The sequence below is a fragment of the Bufo gargarizans genome, chromosome 2 (genome assembly GCF_014858855.1).
Source record: "Bufo gargarizans isolate SCDJY-AF-19 chromosome 2, ASM1485885v1, whole genome shotgun sequence".
Lineage (NCBI taxonomy): Eukaryota > Metazoa > Chordata > Amphibia > Anura > Bufonidae > Bufo > Bufo gargarizans.
The window spans coordinates 58,250,984-58,268,759 of record NC_058081.1 but is presented as its reverse complement, the minus strand read 5'-3'; the positions used below and the strand labels follow the sequence as shown (position 1 = coordinate 58,268,759).

Sequence of the window (17,776 nt, the reverse complement as noted above, 5' to 3'; positions counted from 1 at the left end):
TGGCTGACTGACGAATGTATCCCTGATGCTAGATATCGGTAGCAGCCTCACCACAGGGCACTCGTCCTAACAAGGACGACCCCGTCCGGATCCTGTCCCTTACAAGTAATAAACTATATGTCCCTAAAGGAAAAAAGAACTCCCTACACGCATGTTTCACTGCCTAAAAAAACAAATTAAAGGCAATTCATCAGGGGAGATGAGGGAAGATATACTAGGGATAGGTATAAGATAGACCCTTAATCCCTAGAGACCAGCCTGACTAGATACGCCAGCCAGTCATGGGGGTATAACCAGATAGTGGAAACCTCCTGGGGCGGTCTCTATAGATAAAGAGACTATGGTACATGCAGTAGTATAATGCTAAAAGAACTGCACATGGGACGCCAACCTTTGTGGCATTCCCACCATATTTAAATAGTAACCTTGCTGCCGCCTCCGCCGCCCACATTGTAGCGAGACCAATGGGCGCACTCGCGCGCTCGCACGTCAGCGCCGCGCATGCGCCCATTGCAGAGACGGGAGCGAGGCCTGGAGCGCACGGAAGTGCCCTGAATGCCGGCTACTTCCTGCGCATGCGCGGCATCGTTTGTTCACACAATGCCGCGACTACCAGCTGAATTGATGGCAGTACTATAGACAGAGGCTGATATCAGTTGTCTATTAATGCTGCAAAGTGGTAGGGCGATCGGAACTCACCCCCACCATTACAGCATATTGGACCAGAATCGGACCATCAGTAAGATGCAGTATTTGGGCTACTAGCATGATGAGGACTAGGATAAAATCTCTGGACATTGCCAAAAACCAATACAGTGATATTAGGACAAGTAGATATATTATTGACACATAAGAATAGAAGGAGTCATATTATTAAATATAAAAGAAAAGTCAAAAATAATAGAATAGTGGAAAACACCACAGACAGGGGCATAGCTGGATCCGTCACAGAAAACAGCTGTAATTTAACTGTTTGTTTAAGCCCGTTGGTGTGACTGTCCGTAGAAGAAAGATCCAACGAGCTTCACGCTGTAGAAGGATCTTGTCCCAATCGCCTCCACGTTTCCGCGGCGACTGCTTCAATACCATTAACTTTGATGGCACGCGGATCACCTTGGTGGAAGTCACACACATGACGGGCAACAGCCGTATCTCGTCGTTTATCTATGTCGAGGAGATGCTCTCCTATCCGCCTAAGTAACTCTCGTTTGGTTTTGCCAATATACTCTTTATCACAGATACACGTGATTTTGTATATTACGCCTACCGTTCTGCAAGAAATGAAATCCCTAATGTCGAATGTACGCCTGAGATTATTACTGTAAAAAGTCTTTCCTGTAGCGATGCTGTTACAGGCCACACAGCCGCTGCACCTGAAACTGCCCACAGGCCGTCGGCTGAGCCAGGTATCAGGGGCAGCGGGTGGTAGAAGGTGGCTATGTACCAGCAAATCCTTGAGGCTCTTGCCCCGCCTATATGTCACCTGTGGGTAATCACATAGCACATCACTCACGTCAGGGTCCATCAGAAGAATGGGCCAATGGCGATCAAGGATCTCTCTTGATTTATTTGCTGAGCCATCAAATGTGGTTATAAACCTTATCTTTTTGTCCATTTCCTGCTTTTTTGGGGGGACTAAAAGTGTATCTCTGTGGATGTGGGCTGCTCTCTGAAAAGCCTTTCTTAAAACGCAGTCAGGATAGCCCCTGGCCAGGAATCTTTGTCTGAGGTCAGCCGCCTGTAGTTTGAATTCTTGTTCCTCTGAACAGTTCCTCCGCAGGCGCAGGTACTGCCCATAGGGGATACCCCGCTTTAAAGGCATCGGGTGGCTGCTCTGCCAGTGGAGGACTTAGTTGGTCGCTGTCGTTTTGCGATAAATGCTTGTTGAGAGCTCCCCCCCCACATTTCTTGGATATGCAAACATCTAGAAAGGGTAGTGTTTCACTACTAATTTCATACGTAAAACGAAGACCAATAGAGTTATTATTGAGGAATTCCACAAAAAGCTTGAACGCTGTATGGCTAGCATTCCAAATTATGAGGATATCGTCGATGTACCGGGCCCACAGGGAAATGGGCCCGGTACATCGACTCCCCCTCTCCAAAGACGGTAGTAGCCTCCCACCAGCCCAGGAGCAGGTTTGCATAAGACGGCGCACAGGAACATCCCATCGCCGTGCCCCTGAGCTGGTGGTAGAGGCGACCGTCAAACATGAAGAAGTTATGTGTTAGTAGAAACCTGAGCAGCTGTAGGACCAGCTCGTTATGAGCTGCAAACTGCTGTCCCCGCATACTCAAGTAATAGCCAACTGCCCTCAAACCCTCCTCGTGTGGTATTGAGGAGTACAAAGCCTGAACATCCACACTGGCAAGGCAAGAGTGGTCATCAATACAAACTCCGTCCACCCGCTTCAGTAGGTCCATAGTATCGCGGGTGAAGGACGGAAGGGCAGTAACAAAGGGCATCAGTATTTGATCTATGTAGACCCCTATGTTTTGTCCTATACTCCCAATGCTGGCCACGATCGGTCTCCCTTTAAGTGGTTTTAGTCCTTTATGGACTTTGGGGAGGCTGTAGAACGTGGCCGCCACTGGGTGCCGAGGATACATAAACATTGGTCTCGCTATAATGTGGGCTGCGGAGGCAGCAGCAAGGTTACTATTTAAATATGGTGGGAATGCCACAAAGGTTGGCGTCCCATGTGCAGTTCTTTTAGCATTATACTACTGCATGTACCATAGTCTCTTTATCTATAGAGACCGCCCCAGGAGGTTTCCACTATCTGGTTATACCCCCATGACTGGCTGGCGTATCTAGTCAGGCTGGTCTCTAGGGATTAAGGGTCTATCTTATACCTATCCCTAGTATATCTTCCCTCATCTCCCCTGATGAATTGCCTTTAATTTGTTTTTTTAGGCAGTGAAACATGCGTGTAGGGAGTTCTTTTTTCCTTTAGGGACATATAGTTTATTACTTGTAAGGGACAGGATCCGGACGGGGTCGTCCTTGTTAGGACGAGTGCCCTGTGGTGAGGCTGCTACCGATATCTAGCATCAGGGATACATTCGTCAGTCAGCCATAGGGCCTTGACAGGGACCCTGCACACATGTGCATCACTGCCTGACTTTAATTTTTTCATCTTTTTTCATTGAATTGAAGAAACCTCAATCGGAGGCCTGTCAGCGGAGAACGATCCGTATCCTGTTCCGCGGTACCGGTAGGACAAATTGTTACTGGTGCCGCCGTGCACTACTCTAGTGTATTTTTTATTTCATTTGGGATAGATACCTAGGTGATCCCTGGGTCCATATATTTTCTATCCCAAGGTTTGTCGTATGCACACTTTATCTTGGAAAATATTTTATCTGTATTATCATTAAATGTTATATTTTAGATTACCCACTTTATGTACAATGCCACTAATACATGCCAAAAAGTGCTTCAGAACACATAACTGCACCGCTGAACGGCAAATAGGCCCTTAATTTTCTCCACTTATACACGCCACAAAAGGCTTTAGAACATATAACTGCACCGCTGAATGGCAAATAATATATATTTTTGTGCCACTAATACAGCAGGATTCCCTCAATCCCCACACATAGTAGTTGGATTAGGACACCCCACAACCCCCTCACATAGTAGTCACATCAGGACTCCCGTATAGACCGCTCTACTCACACAGTAGTCACAGCAGTACTCCACTACAGCTTCTCCCCATCACAGTAGTCACGATAGGACTCCCCCAGCCTTTACACTAACGTACTAATCACAGCCAGACTACCCTACAGCATCTTCCCTCACATAGTAGTCACAGCAGGTAGTGGCTTTGGCTGCAATAATTATTCACAGAGGCAATCTTCACACCGATGATCCCAAGGGCCATGGCAGTAATAGGGGAGCACACCCTATCTTCCCTTGAGGCACACCCTAATGTTGGAGTCCTGCCTGATGGTAACGGGGGTGCTCTTGGTGTTATGAGTGTGAGTGTAGGTGCAGTGGCCGGCGAATGGTGCTGGAGTCAGTAACCAGGCTGATTGTAGAAAAGAAGTCTCTGTTTACTAAAGTGCAGAATGGGAGTTGTAGTACATCCAAGCAGGGCCGGCGCCACCCGTAAGACGAACTAGGCAGCCGCCTAGGGAGCAAATTAGCAGGGTTTAAAAAAACAAAAAAAGTGCGGTTTAAAAAAAAAAAAGCATTGCCGCAAGTTGTTGTTTTTTTTAAGTACGGCAGCGGGCCCTCCCCTGGACCGGGCGGCTGCCGAACTGCCCGGGCTGGTGCGTCTATGATTGTGCACCGCCCGGGCGCAGCCTTTAGAGAGGGACTCACTGAAGGGAAATGGGACTCCATCTTGTCTTCTCTTACATGTACAGAATTGCTATAATATCTCACCCAGCACTGTTTCACATCCCCCCCGCTGTGAGTTAGGTTCACTTATCTGTCTCAGGACAGATTCTGGGAATCTCCTAGAACTAGAACAAATGTTCTGTCTAATTCAGGGTCATTCGGCACAACTGCGTACATTCTTATATGTGACGTATTGCATACCTATAAAGGCCACAAATGTCACTGGGAAACACTCTACTTTATTATGCTATAGCTTGGCCTTATAAAGGCAGTAGAAAAGTTTGCACAACAACAGCGTTAAACCAATCATAAAAGATAAACATTGTGTGTCTATTATTGCCAACTGAGAAACATCTCTCCTGACGTCAGTGCCTCAAACCAAGGTCGTCATAGAGGTCCAGAAAGGTCCAAATCCTTTCACTCACAGTCACAGGAGGGAAGCGCCTCTGTTCGGTCCGCGGTAAAGGAGCTTTTGTTTCCTGTACCAGGCCGGACTGACAGGAAGTGCTCACTTAGTGTGCACTTCCTGACAGTCCAGCCAGGTACAGGAGACAAAAGCTCCTGTACCGCAGATCGAACAGAGCTCGGCCACGCTACATTAGAGGTGGAGGGGAGTAAATGAGAGTGACATGGGGGAGGGGGGAAGGAAGGAAGGAAAGAGAGTGACAAGGGAGGGGGAGTAAATGAGAGTGACAAGGGAGGGGGGGAGTAAATGAGATTGACAAGGGAGGGGAATAAATGAGAGTGACATGGGGGAGGGAGGAAGGGAGGAAGGAAAGAGAGTGACAAGGGAGGGGGAGTAAATGAGAGTGACAAGGGAGGGGGGGAGTAAATGAGAGTGACAAGGGAGGGGGGGAGTAAATGAGTGACAAGGGAGGGAGGGGAGTAAATGAGAGTGACAAGGGGGGGGGGGAGTAAATGAGAGTGACAAGGGAGGGGAATAAATGAGAGTGACAAGGGGGGGGAGTAAATGAGAGTGACAAGGGAGGGGAATAAATGAGGGTGACAAGGGAGGGGGGGGGAATAAATGAGATTGACAAGGGAGGGGGGGGAGTAAATGAGAGTGACAAGGGGGGGAGTAAGTGAGTGACAAGGGAGGGGGGGAGTAAATGAGAGTGACAAGGGAGGGGGGAGAGAAGAGAGTGACAAGGGAGGGAGGGGGGAGAAGAGAGTGACAAGGAAGGGAGGGGGGAGAAGAGAGTGACAAGGGAGGGAGGGGGGAGAAGAGAGTGACAAGGGAGGGGAATAAATGAGAGTGACAAGGGAGGGGGGGAGTAAATGAGAGTGACAAGGGGGGGAGTAAATGAGTGACAAGGGAGGGGGGAGTAAATGAGAGTGACAAGGGAGGGGGAGAGAAGAGAGTGACAAGGGAGGGAGGGGGGAGAAGAGAGTGACAAGGGAGGGAGGGGGGGAGAAGAGAGTGACAAGGGAGGGAGGGGGGAGAAGAGAGTGACAAGGGAGGGAGGGGGGAGAAGAGAGTGACAAGGGAGGGAGGGGGGAGAAGAGAGTGACAAGGAAGGGAGGGGGGAGAAGAGAGTGACAAGGGAGGGAGGGGGGAGAAGAGAGTGACAAGGGAGGGAGGGGGGAGAAGAGAGTGACAAGGGAGGGAGGGGGGGAGAAGAGAGTGACAAGGGAGGGAGGGGGGGAGAAGAGAGTGACAAGGGGGGGAGAAGAGAGTGACAAGGGGGGGAGGGAAGAGAGTGACAAGGGAGGGGGGGGAGAGAGTGACAAGGGAGGGGGAGTAAATGAGATTGACAGGGAGGGGAATAAATGAGAGTGACATGGGGGAGGGAGGAAGGAAGGAAAGAGAGTGACAAGGGAGGGGGAGTAAATGAGAGTGACAAGGGAGGGGGGGGAGTAAATGAGAGTGACAAGGGAGGGGGGGAGTAAATGAGTGACAAGGGAGGGGGGGGAGTAAATGAGAGTGACAAGGGGGGGGGAGTAAATGAGAGTGACAAGGGATGGGAATAAATGAGAGTGACAAGGGGGGGGGGGAGTAAATGAGAGTGACAAGGGAGGGGAATAAATGAGAGTGACAAGGGGGGGGAGTAAATGAGAGTGACAAGGGAGGGGAATAAATGAGAGTGACAAGGGAGGGGGGAATAAATGAGAGTGAGAAGAGAGGGGGGAGTAAATGAGAGTGAGAAGGGAGGGGGGAGTAAATGAGAGTGACAAGGGAGGGGGAGAGAAGAGAGTGACAAGGGAGGGGGGAGAAGAGAGTGACAAGGGAGGGAGGGGGGAGAAGAGAGTGACAAGGGAGGGAGGGGGGGAGAAGAGAGTGACAAGGGAGGGAGGGGGGAGAAGAGAGTGACAAGGGAGGGAGGGGGGAGAAGAGAGTGACAAGGAAGGGAGGGGGGAGAAGAGAGTGACAAGGGAGGGAGGGGGGAGAAGAGAGTGACAAGAATAGTCACAGCAGGACTATCCCACAGCCTGTTTTCCCACACAGTGGTCACAGGAGGACTCCTGTACAGTCTTGCAATTGTCATGTCACAGTTCAGGTGTACACAACCCCCTTCACTTTCACTAGATGCAATGTGATCTTTGGCTGCCTGGCATGTGGGCAAAGTCACCATGTTGCCCCAGGTTTAGACATATCTGTGTAAGCCTCACGTGCAGTTGACCTCCCTCCATGTTACTTATTGTCTGAGCTTATGGTATAGGCACATTAATGGACGGCGGTTGGCTCTTCCTATTGTGTGTCAACCACTGAATCTGTCTCTTCCCTCTCTAGTTTAACTGAGTAGGGACCTTCTACAGCCGTAGCCACCGTATGTTCTGTTGGTTCGGCTACACGGTGATCTTAGTAGTGCTACAGGTGTTGCAACCAAGTATTGCAGGACATCTAATGAAATGAATGGGGTCTCAGCATGACTCGCACGTTTGCCGCAACCCCAGAATTGCAAAAAAATTCAATGTCCACATTTGTTTCTATGGATGCCCTGCTATGATACTATGACACCTGTAGCGCTACCAAGATCACGTGTATCGGAACCCTAAGTGGGCAATAAACAGCAAGTGGGCACAGAGTCTGGAGTCTCCTTTGTGTCCATTTGTTACTGATTGTCCTTTTTTTTTTTTTTATTCTGGACTTATACAATACAAATAGGGGTTTCTTGAAGATATATAAAGCATATTTTATCTTCTGGAGTATGGGTACTCAGCTTCTACTTTATTTTTGGACATTTGTCTGATATAATCGGCAATTGGGGTTCACTCAGCGCATGGATGCCGCCTGCCAGTATTGCTGATGCTGATGAAAAGAGTACTGTCACGGAAGGTGTTACAGAAAACTAGAAGACACAAATGAAGATCTGACTGACTTGATCCAAAACTAAGGAACATAAGGGTAAGCCCTGTAACAGCCCTAGCTCTCTCCCTTACTGCTCAGCCTATGCAAAAATCTCTATGGTAGAAAATTGCATACCCTCGTTCCTCGACTGTATGACACCTGAACACCCTATAATAGTGAGGGGACACGACCACCAGCTCCCTACACTTAATACGGAGGGATCAAGCAAACAGGAAAACACAAATAAATGAACAGACTTATCTGTAGAAGCATCAGTTGTAGCATCCAGCATGCACACACTCCAGGAAGTTGTATAAACCGCAAAGTGATGCAGTATGGGAGGGGATTTAAAGGGATGCAATCAGTGCAACTAGATGACAGCTCAGAGAGGGAAACGAGATGACAAAACTAAAGCAAAACAAAAGAACCTCAAGCAGGAGGTTCTGAAGAACGTCTGTCAGAGCTTCTCAGATGTCTGGCGGTGACAGTACCCCTCCTTCTACGAGTGGACTCTGGACACTCAGAGCCCACCTTCTCAGGATGGGACCTATGGAAAGCCCTGATGAGACGAGTGGCCTTAATGTCTGTCACTGGGACCCACATCCTCTCCTCAGGACCATAACCCTCCCAATGAACGAGGTACTGGAGAGAACCGCGGACAACACGAGAATCCACAATCCTAGAGACCTGAAATTTAAGATTACCATCAACCACAATCGGAGGAGGAGGCAAAGAGGAGGGTACAATGGGTTGGACATAAGGTTTTAATAAGGACTTATGAAAAACATTATGGATCTTCCAAGTCTGAGGAAGATCAAGACGGTAGGCAACAGGTTGGTGACAGACAAGATTTTGTAAGGCCCAATAAACTTAGGACCCAACTTCCAGGAGGGAACCTTCAATTTGATATTCTTAGTAGACAACCACACCAGATCACCAACATTCAGGTCCGGACCAGGCACACGTCTCTTATCCGCCACACGCTTATATCTCTCACTCATGCTCTTTAGATTATCCTGAATCTTTTGCCAAATAGATGACAAAGACGAGGAGAATCTCTCCTCATCAGGTAAACTAGAAGACCCCTCTCCAGAGAATGTCCCAAACTGCGGATGAAACCCATATGCACCAAAAAATGGTGACTTATCAGAGGACTCCTGACAACGGTTATTTAAAGCAAAATCAGCAAGGGACAAAAAAGAACACCAATTCTCCTGATTTTCCGCCACAAAACAGCGCAGATATGTCTCCAGATTCTGATTGACGCGCTCCGTCTGACCATTCGACTGTGGGTGGAAAGCAGAAGAGAATGACAACCGAACCCCCAAGCGAGAACAGAAAGCCTTCCAGAATCTGGAAACAAACTGCCTGCCCCTATCAGAGACTATGTCTGAAGGAATACCATGCAATTTGACAATGTGATCAATAAATGCCTGCGCCAGCGTCTTTACCATTGGGCAACCCAGGAAAAGGAATGAAATGCACCATTTTGCTAAAACGGTCCACCACCTCCAGAATCACAGTCTTCCCCGAGGAACGAGGCAGGTCCGTAATGAAGTCCATGGACAGATGTGTCCAAGGACGGGAAGGAATGGGTAACGGAAGGAGAGGACCTGATGGCCGTGAATGAGGGACTTTGGCACGAGCGCAGGTCTCGCAGGCTGCCACAAAACCCTCAACCGACTTACGAAGCGCCGGCCAACAGAATCTCCGAGCGATGAGATCCACTGTGGCTCTACCCCCCGGGTGCCCAGCAAGGACAGTATCGTGGTGCTCCTTAAGAACCTTGTGTCTTAAAGCGAGAGGCACAAACAACCTCCCAGGAGGACAAAGATCAGGAGCCTCTGCCTGGGCTGTCTGAACCTCTGCCTCCAATTCAGGATAAAGAGCAGAGACCACCACACCTTCAGCCAAAATGGGACCCAGGTCTTCAAAATTCCCACCTCCCGGAAAACAACGTGACAGAGCATCCGCCTTCACATTCTTAACCCCAGGGCGGAACGTGACAGCAAAATTAAACCTTGAAAAGAAAAAAAGACCATCTGGCCTGTCTCGGGTTCAGACGCTTGGCTGACTCCAAGTAGGCCAGATTCTTATGGTCGGTAAACACAGTAATAGGGTGTCTGGCTCCCTCTAGCCAATGGCGCCATTCCTCAAAAGCTAACTTGATGGCCAACAACTCCCTATCTCCCACATTGTAATTTCTCTCTGCAGAGGAGAGTTTCTTCGAGAAAAAGGCACACGGTCGCCATTTGGCAGGAGAGGGACCCTGAGACAAGACCGCACCCACACCCACCTCAGAAGCGTCCACCTCAACTATGAAGGGCAGAGAGATATCAGGTTGTACCAAGATGGGAGCGGAAGCAAAACTCTCCTTGATACTAGAAAAGGCCTTACGTGCCTCTACCGACCAGGAGGAAAAGTGAGTGTTTTAACAGAGGAATAATTCAAAATAAACTTCCTGTAATAATTGGCAAAACCCAAAAAACGCATCAGCGCCTTCTGATTCTCAGGAAGCTCCCACTCAAGCACAGCGCGGACCTTCTCGGGGTCCATGCGAAAACCAGAAGCGGAGAGAAGAAACCCCAGAAATTGAATTTCTGGAACCGCAAACACACATTTTTCCAGTTTAGCGTACAATTTATTCTCCCGCAGAATGAGCAAGACCTAACGTAGGTGGTCCTTATGAGTTTTGAAATCAGGAGAAAAAATCAAAATGTCATCTAGATACACTAGTACAAATTTCCCCATTAAATGATAAAAAATGCTGTTCACAAAATGCTGAAAGACGGCTGGAGCATTCATCAAACCAAAAGGCATAACCAAATTCTCAAAATGGCCCTTAGGGGTATTGAAGGCCGTCTTCCATTCGTCTCCTTCTCTGACCCTGACCAGGTTGTATGCCCCTCTTAGATCCAACTTGGAAAAAACTTTAGCCCCAACAATCTGGTTAAACAGGTCCGGGATCAGAGGAAGTGGATAAGGGTCACGAATTGTGATACTGTTCAGCTCCCTGAAATCCAGACATGGTCTTAAAGAACCATCTTTTTTCTTAACAAAGAAAAAAACCAGCGGCAACAGGTGACTTCGAGGGTCGCATGTGTCCCTTTCTCAGGCTCTCAGAGATATAAGCACGCATAGCGACCCTTTCAGGTTGGGAGAGATTGTATAAACGAGATTTAGGCAGCTTGGCGCCTGGGATGAGATTAATAGGGCAATCGTACTCCCTGTGAGGGGGCAACTCCTGAACACCACTCAGAAAACACATCCGAAAATTCAGTGAGAAAAGATGGTACAGTCTTAGTAGAAACCTCTGAAACAGATGTCGTGAGGCAATTCTCTCTGCAAAAGTCACTCCAAACATTTATTTGCCTCGCTTGCCAATCAATGGTGGGGTTATGTTTAGTGAGCCAGGGTAGCCCCAACACTAGAGGAGTAGGCAACCCGCTTAGGACGAAACATGACACATCCTCAACATGAGTATCACTCACAATCAAACGGATATTGTGAACTATGCCCTTTAACGATTTCTGAGAAAGTGGAGCGGAATCAATAGCAAAAACAGGTATATCTTTTCCCAAAGTGCATACCTGGAAACCATGTGTTATAGCAAATTGATTATCAATAAGATTGACAGCTGCTCCACTATCTACAAAAATCTCACAAAAAATGTTCTTGCTTTCTAGCGCCACCCTGGCAAGTAGGACAGAACAGGAACTACAAGCAAACGGAAAACCTTCAATTTCCGCATCAACCTTGCCAATAGTAACAGATGGAACATTTTTAGAGGATTTTTTTCAAGCAAACCCAGCTGCATGGGCCCCTGCTCAGAGGGGATTGAGAGAGACTGAGACCCCTGCGCACAGAATGAGACCGCCGCACTGTCCTTGGACTGAGTATGACAGGAAGGAGTGATCTCTCCTCTCTCTCTAAGACACCTGTCAATACGAACGGCCTGAGACATGGCAGAGTCCATGGAGGTAGGTCTCTCATGAAAGGCAAATGCATCTTTCAATCCCTCTGAAAGACCATGGCAAAATTGACTTCGGAGTGTCACGTACCGGCAGGACAGGTAGTGGATCCTCTGGACCAGAGAGGCGATGGCGCGGGTTGTACTAAAGGACCGGTTCTAAGCAGTTACTGGTCTTCACCAGAGCCCGCCGCAAGGCGGGATGGATTTGCTGCGGCGGTAACTACCAGGTCGTGTCCCCTAGTAACAACTCGACCTCTCTGGCAGCTGATAAGGCGTGGTACACAGGGAGAAGGCAAGAGCGTAGTCGGACGTAGCAGAGGTCAGGGCAGGCGGCAAGGTTCAAAGGCGAGTAGACGGTAGCAACGGGTTCGGCAACAGGCAAGGCAAACTAACACAGTGGAACGCTTTCTCTGAGGCACAAGGCACAAAGATCCGGCAGGAAGCTGTGGGAGGAGAAGGTATAAATGGGCAGTGCACAGGTGCAGCCTAATTAAGTCAGCACTGCCTCTCACAAACCTTAACCCTTAATAACCCCTTTGGACCAGGCACCAATCACTGGTGCACTGGCCCTTTGAATCTAAGAGTCCCGGCGCGCGCGCGCCCTAGAGAGCGAGGACGCACACGCCGAGACACTGGAGTGCTGCCTGGGGGCATACGCTGTGAGCGCTCCGAGGCCAGCAGGGGACCCGGAGCGCTCAGCGTAACACGGAGTGCAGCATCATTCCAACCAGTATCAGCTGCCCATCTCCGAAATTCTGAACAATATATCTCTGCGGACTGTTTACCCTGGCATAAAAGACGTAGTCTAGACTCAGCCAGAGCAATACGATCCGGATCATCATATATCTGACCCAGGGCTAAAAAAAATTAATCCACTGAACGGAGGGGCCGTGCCCCCACCGGCAGCGAAAAGGCCCAAGACTGAGCGTTATCCCTGAGCAGCGAGATGATGATCCCCACCCTCTGCTCCTCATCACCAGAGGAATGGGGAAGTAGGCGAAAATGGAGTTTGCAAGTCTCTCTAAAACGAACAAAATTCTCACTACCCACGGAGAACGTATCCGGGAGCGAGATCTTAGGCTCAGAACAAACTCCATGAACGCAAGCTAAACTGGTCACCTGAAACTGAGATACAGTTTCACGGAGATCTGCTACCTCCAATGAAAGACCCTGCATGTGTTCAGTCAAAAGTGAAACCGGATCCATGCTTAAGACGGTTTTGGCGGTTTATAATGTCACGGAAGGTGTTACAGAAAACAAAAAGACACAAATGAAGATCCGACTGACTTGATCCAAAACCAAGGAACATAAGGGTAAGCCCTGTAACAGCCCTAGCTCTCTCCCTTACTGCTCAGCCTATGCAAAAATCTCTATGGTAGAAAATTGCATACCCTCGTTCCTCGACTGTATGACACCTGAACACCCTATAATAGTGAGGGGACACTACCACCAGCTCCCTACACTTAATACGGAGGGAGTCAGGGTCACCTAGGATCAAGCAAACAGGAAAACACAAATAAATTAACAGACTTATCTGTAGAAGCATCAGTTGTAGCATCCAGCATGCACACACTCTAGGAAGTTGTATAAACCGCAAAGTGATGCAGTATGGGAGGGGATTTAAAGGGATGCAATCAGTGCAACTAGATGACAGCTGAGAGAGGGAAACGAGATGACAAAACAAAAGCAAAACAAAAGAACCTCAAGCAGGAGGTTCTGAAGAACGTCTGTCAGAGCTTCTCAGATGTCTGGCGGTGACAAGTACAGAGCGGGCGCATGCGCTGTTGGTGCTTTTATATTGAGTGACTTACTAGCGCCCGATTCTGCCCTCCCTTCAGACACGTAATGGGCGCATGGTAGGGGGCGGGGGGGCGCGTGATTAGGTACAGCGCCTGAGCACCTGTCTATGATGGATGCCAATAGCCAACAAATACAGGGTATTTAAACCCGCGGCGGAAAGCCACCTGCGCCAAAGGTCAGTGCTATCCATTGGCCTTCCATCATTTTATGCTACCAGTGCTTTTTCTATATTGGTCCCCTGATGAACCAATACATCTAATAGGGGAAACTCGTCGGGACACTTGAACATTGGAGATCATATACCGCATGGGACAACTGATTGAAAGAACTGGCATCATTGTGATTGGGAATTACTGGATAGGTAGGGACTCTTAGTGAGGGTACAGCCACCGATAAGTGGGGCCGCCCCTTTCGGCGCGATTTCTCCGCTTTTAGGCAGGGACAGTACAGAAATTTAAGGATAGCTTCCCTAATGCCTAAAAGCGGGCTTTATGTAATAACCTACATGCTCCTTCCTAATTACCTGGAGGTCTCCAGACCACAAGTTTCTGCAGCAAGTATCCAAGTAATCCCCACTGAGCGATATGGTGAATGCAATCCCTCTACCATACGGGTCTACAGTATCGTGAGTAACCACATTTGCGGCACCAGTTGAATATTATTGAATTTATGCACGTGTCCCATATGCTTATATTGATCTCCATTTATCTATGTTTTGTTTAATTGATTTTTACTTTTTTTGTGGGGATATATTCATATATATTTTAAGATATCACTAATAAATGTCAAGTTTTAAGGGTAATTACAGTATATTATTCAGTGACACCTTTTCAATAGTTACCCAGTTTCTATACTATCTAATATCAGTGAAAGTATCTATAAGAAAGTTCATCAATATCAAATTGGCAGGGGTCAGACTCCCAGCACCTATTTTTAGTGGTTGTGGTGCTGGAGCCAGGCAATAGAACTACACAGCTCCATGCACTGCACAGTGGTCGTGTCTGGTTACTGCAGATCTGCTACCATTCACTTGAACCAAGCCTGAAAGTCCTGAAAAATCCCCTTGACATTTAATTTGTATGTATTTTTATAATGACAGAATACATGAAAAAAAGCAATTCTGCCATTTTTTTTATTATTATTTTCACCATTTATCATTTGCCATTCTTGACAGAATAACCTTATTGTATGTGGATACTAAATATAAGTATGTTTTTTATTCACTAATCAGTATACAGTAAAACATTGTGCTTATTGCATTTTTTTATTTTGTACGATAATTTTTTTTTACGATTTTTTTGTTGTTGTGAATTGTATTTTATTACTTTGAAATTGTTGTAGACATTTTTTTAACTATACAGCAATGTCCTGTGTCAGTTGGTTGTAGATTTTGTCTGTCTTCTTCATTTGTTCCTGGTCATACAAGGTTATTTATACATTCACAATTACTAGGTCATTATAACTATCTTTACTATGTTCCCAGATATGACGAAAGAATTCCAGGACAGCTTGAGAGCATATCTGTCAGGTGTAGTGCAGAGAGTCTCGCTCAATATTGGACCTGCTGATCGTAACAATACATTCACATGTAGTAAGATGTTTCAGAAGATGATGGTTGGTATCACAGTTATCATTTACTTACAGAATAAACTATAATTGCCTCCTCTAAAGCTGCCCAATCTCGACCGAACTGGCCAACCACCTCCTAACTGTCGCCGAAGGCACATGCCACGGGAAATAGGTATCAAGAAGATGGATTGTATCTTCCCGATCATTTTGATTTTGTGGAGATAAGCTGTTGCTTGAGGATCCTGGCATCGGCTTTCTCCCCTCTCCCCCAGTTCAGGACACGTCGATGCGCGACGAACCATGTGTGCATGTGTATGGAGAAATCATGAGAGATACTGTAGCTGCCAGCCGAACTAACACAATGTAATGTAGGGAGGGTAAAGATGTTGTAGGCATAAGGGTGGCATAAGGATGTTGTGATGTTTTTCACACAATGGCAGGATACTTACGAGATACCTCGTAAGCATGTCTCCTACTTTATCATCACCCCTACATAAATTTACCCTATCGTAAGTACATTTATTTAAATATAAATGGCACCAATATAACATGAACAATTATTACCGCATCATATTGGTTAATCTGTAGGATCATCTATAGTTGTTTTTGCCTTCTTCTAGATCAATTTAGTTTTGTATGCATTAAATGGTTGAGCTTCAACTATGTAACGAGCAATTCAATCCAATGATTCAGAAAGTATATGTTCTCCAGTTGTAGTTTTTCATCTTCCTCGACTTTTCAATCTGGCCCAGACCACCATGAAGGCTTCTTCCAGCAAAAAACACGCCTTCGCAGAGTGTGCTGTCCTTCATGACCACAGATTGCCCAAACAGCAACCACGATATCTCATATAGATATACCAGTATCACAATGCCCTTGTGAAAGCCACAATGACCCCAGGAAAGTCATAGCCCTTACAACTACCACAATGCCATCAATGCTCCATGAAGCAACAATGTCCTCTGACAACTAAAGTGCCCCCCGTGTCATTCACATTGTCTTTTATCCAAACAGTATGCCCATACCCAGTATGCTAGCCACAATATTCCCATGACAGCCATAAAGCCTCCAAGAGAGTCAAAATGCTCCTCTGACATCTAACACTGTCCCCCATATACAAGCCACAATGTCATCACTGGCCACCACTGACCGCAAGAGTGCCACCATACTAGGCCCAATGTCATCCACAAAGGCCGCCCTCTATTTCTGCTTGTTTATGCTTACCTGCTGCATGCTACACAGACTTGTTTTAGGATCGTCTCCCTCAGGAAACATTAGACATTTGTAGAAAGAAATCAAAGTTTCCGGATTTAAAAAATCATAAGCTTTCAGTCTATGCTCTTTTTTACAGGAGCTTGTGTCATACATTAATTATCTGAAGTACAACATCTCCAGTCCTTCAGAGGTGAGCCTTACGTATACTAATATGTGTATATACTGTAACACGTGCCTTTAACAAATTTATTGCCAGACAATACAAATCTCATGGCTGAAATCAAAAGAAAAAATATTACTAATCTTAAAGGGCATCTGTCAGCAGTTTTGTACCGATGACACTGGCTGACCTGCTACATGTGCACTTGGCAGCTGAAGACATCTGTGTTGGTCCCATGTTCACATGTGCCCACATTGCTGAGAAAAATAATGTTTTATTATATGGAAATGAGCCTCTAGGAGCAACCGGGGCGTTACCGTTACACCTAGATCTGCCGCAGTCCTAACAGTATACCTTAGTTCCTATAGACTAATAAGGAAATTAGTTTTTCTTTCATCAATCTACTTCATTTGGTCTGGAGAATGCAAATCACCAGAGCAAGGTCTGTAAAGACAGCAAGGAATGCTGGGAGATTTTAGCTCTGGAGACAGCAGAATTGTGAGTGCAGTTCTGGAGTAATACTATGGGGCAGATTTTCTAATCCTACAGTAGGCAGTCTAAAAATGCGTCAGGTTTATCATGGTACACCTGGTGCGCTTTTAGACGGTCTTGTCCAAGTTTACTAGAAAATCCAGTTCTGCCAATTCTGACCCATTTGGTTAGTAAATCTCCCCAAATGTGTTCATGTAGTTAAAATAGAGTGCAAAATGCTTTATGGAATTTTCACCATAGAAACTAGATTTTCACATTTATTCTTTAACCATCAAAAATAAACAACTGCATCTGCTAAACCAGTGGTTCCCAACCAGGGTCAATGGAAATTTTATAGGTGCAAATCCAAAAATGATACATTTTCAGCTAGATTTCCTGCAGTAAATACCTTCCGTTTTCCTTGCCCGTTCCTCTGGCTTTGGCGGCTTCGGTCTGGTCACCTCATTAACAGGAAAGGGAGGGATTCACAGTGGTAAGTGTATTCAAATGTATTTTTGGATTTCGCATCTAAAGAGGTAAAATTTTTGAGAACTGAAAAACCACTTTAACCCTTTCCTGCATTTGGACATACTATTGGGGTAATGTTAAAGTATTAAGACGTGATTGTGAGCCCAGTGGATGCCATAGGAGCTGTGACTGGGCCATTAGCAGTTGGTACGGTCTGTAATATACAGTACAACTGACATACTGCTGTAATGGATGGGGTCATCTGTTTAACCCCTTAATTGGGAGGGGGCTTCCTCTTTCCACATACTGGTACCTTGCAGTAGGATCTTGGGATATCCACTGCCTACATTGGCAGCTGGGGCCTAACAAAGGCCTCCAGTCCGCCATAGGTGAAAGCCTACTAGGCCATACCAGAGCCATGGTCTATAGATTGCTTGACCATGTAAGGCTCTGTTCAGACTGTGTTTGAGCCTTCCATCAGAG

General features: G+C 46.8%; 1 protein-coding gene across 1 annotated transcript in view; it reads left to right on the top strand.

The window, feature by feature from the left end:
- Positions 1–17,776, top strand: part of LOC122925625 (RING finger protein 112-like) — a 130,386-nt gene that overhangs the window by 10,341 nt on the left and 102,269 nt on the right. Inside the window, exons 4-5 of the mRNA XM_044276973.1 lie at positions 14,894–15,024; positions 16,331–16,384. Coding sequence (XP_044132908.1) covers positions 14,894–15,024; positions 16,331–16,384 — 185 coding nt within the window. The remainder of the gene's footprint in view (positions 1–14,893; positions 15,025–16,330; positions 16,385–17,776) is intronic.